General features: G+C 46.0%; 1 protein-coding gene across 1 annotated transcript in view; it reads left to right on the forward strand.

Moving 5' to 3' along the window:
* Positions 1 to 61: 61 nt before the first annotated feature.
* The window catches only part of HELRODRAFT_184211 (hypothetical protein), a gene marked incomplete at both ends in the record, with an annotated part of 4,819 nt that continues 3,851 nt past the window's right edge, over positions 62 to 1,029 (forward strand). Inside the window, one exon of the mRNA XM_009018512.1 lies at positions 62 to 540. Within this exon, the coding sequence (XP_009016760.1) occupies positions 62 to 540 (479 nt within the window). The remainder of the gene's footprint in view (positions 541 to 1,029) is intronic.

The raw sequence follows: 1,029 nt of genomic DNA on the forward strand, positions 1-1,029 counted from the left end.
AGAGTTGGTGGAGAAGGTGTTGGAAGTGAGGCAGAGAAGCAATGGGGTAATTGTGGTGGTGATGGTGTTTGAAAAAGTAATAGTGAGGGTGATATCAGGATATGCTCCGCAACAAAGTAGGAAGGAAGAGGAGAAGGATAGGTTTTATGATGATGTTTCTGACGAGATTGGGCAAGCGGGGTTGAATGAGTTTGTGGTGTTGTTGGGTGATTTGAATGGTCATGTGGGGGCGGATGCAGACGGATATGAAGGTGTACATGGGGGATGGGGATATGGTATACGGAATGAGGAAGGGCGTAGAGTGTTGGAGTTAGCGGATGCACACAGCATGGTGGTGGGGAACACTTGGTTCACAAGGGAACCAGCGCGATTGATTACTTATAGGTCAGGGGAACATAGATCGATGATCGACTATATATTGGTAAGGGCCAAACATAGGAAGTATGTGAAGAATGTGAAGGCGATACCTGGTATGTTGCAGCATAGTATGGTTGTAATGGATGCGACATCAAAAGAAATGGGGAGGAGGAAGAAGGATAAGTTTGTGGCAAAGAGAAAGACATGGAAGTTGCAGGATGCAGAGGTGAGGAAGGCATTTGAAGTGAAGGTGGCTGAAAATTGGGAGAGTGGTAAGGATGTAGATGTTTGGGAGAGATACAGGGACTGTGTGTTGGCTACGGCAGATAAAGTATGTGGATGGACGAAAGGAAAGTGTAGGCATGGTGAGACGTGGTGGTGGGATGAAGATATAAGATGGGTTTTGGAAGTCAAGAAGGAGAGGTTTAGGGTATGGAGAAGGGACATGACGGAGGAAGCGGAGTCTGAGTATAGGAAGGCTAAGAAGGTTGCAAAACAGGCAGTGGCAACTGCAATGACGAAAGCATCAGATAGGTTAATGAAGGAAATGGAATCTGATGTGAGTTCGAGGAAAATGTTCAAAGTAGCAAAGCAGTCAATGAGGGATAGGAAAGATGTTATAGGGAATGGATGTGTCTGGGATGGATCTGGCAAGTTGTGCATAGATGAGGA

The sequence above is a fragment of the Helobdella robusta genome, assembly GCF_000326865.2.
Source record: "Helobdella robusta unplaced genomic scaffold HELROscaffold_215, whole genome shotgun sequence".
NCBI lineage: Eukaryota > Metazoa > Annelida > Clitellata > Rhynchobdellida > Glossiphoniidae > Helobdella > Helobdella robusta.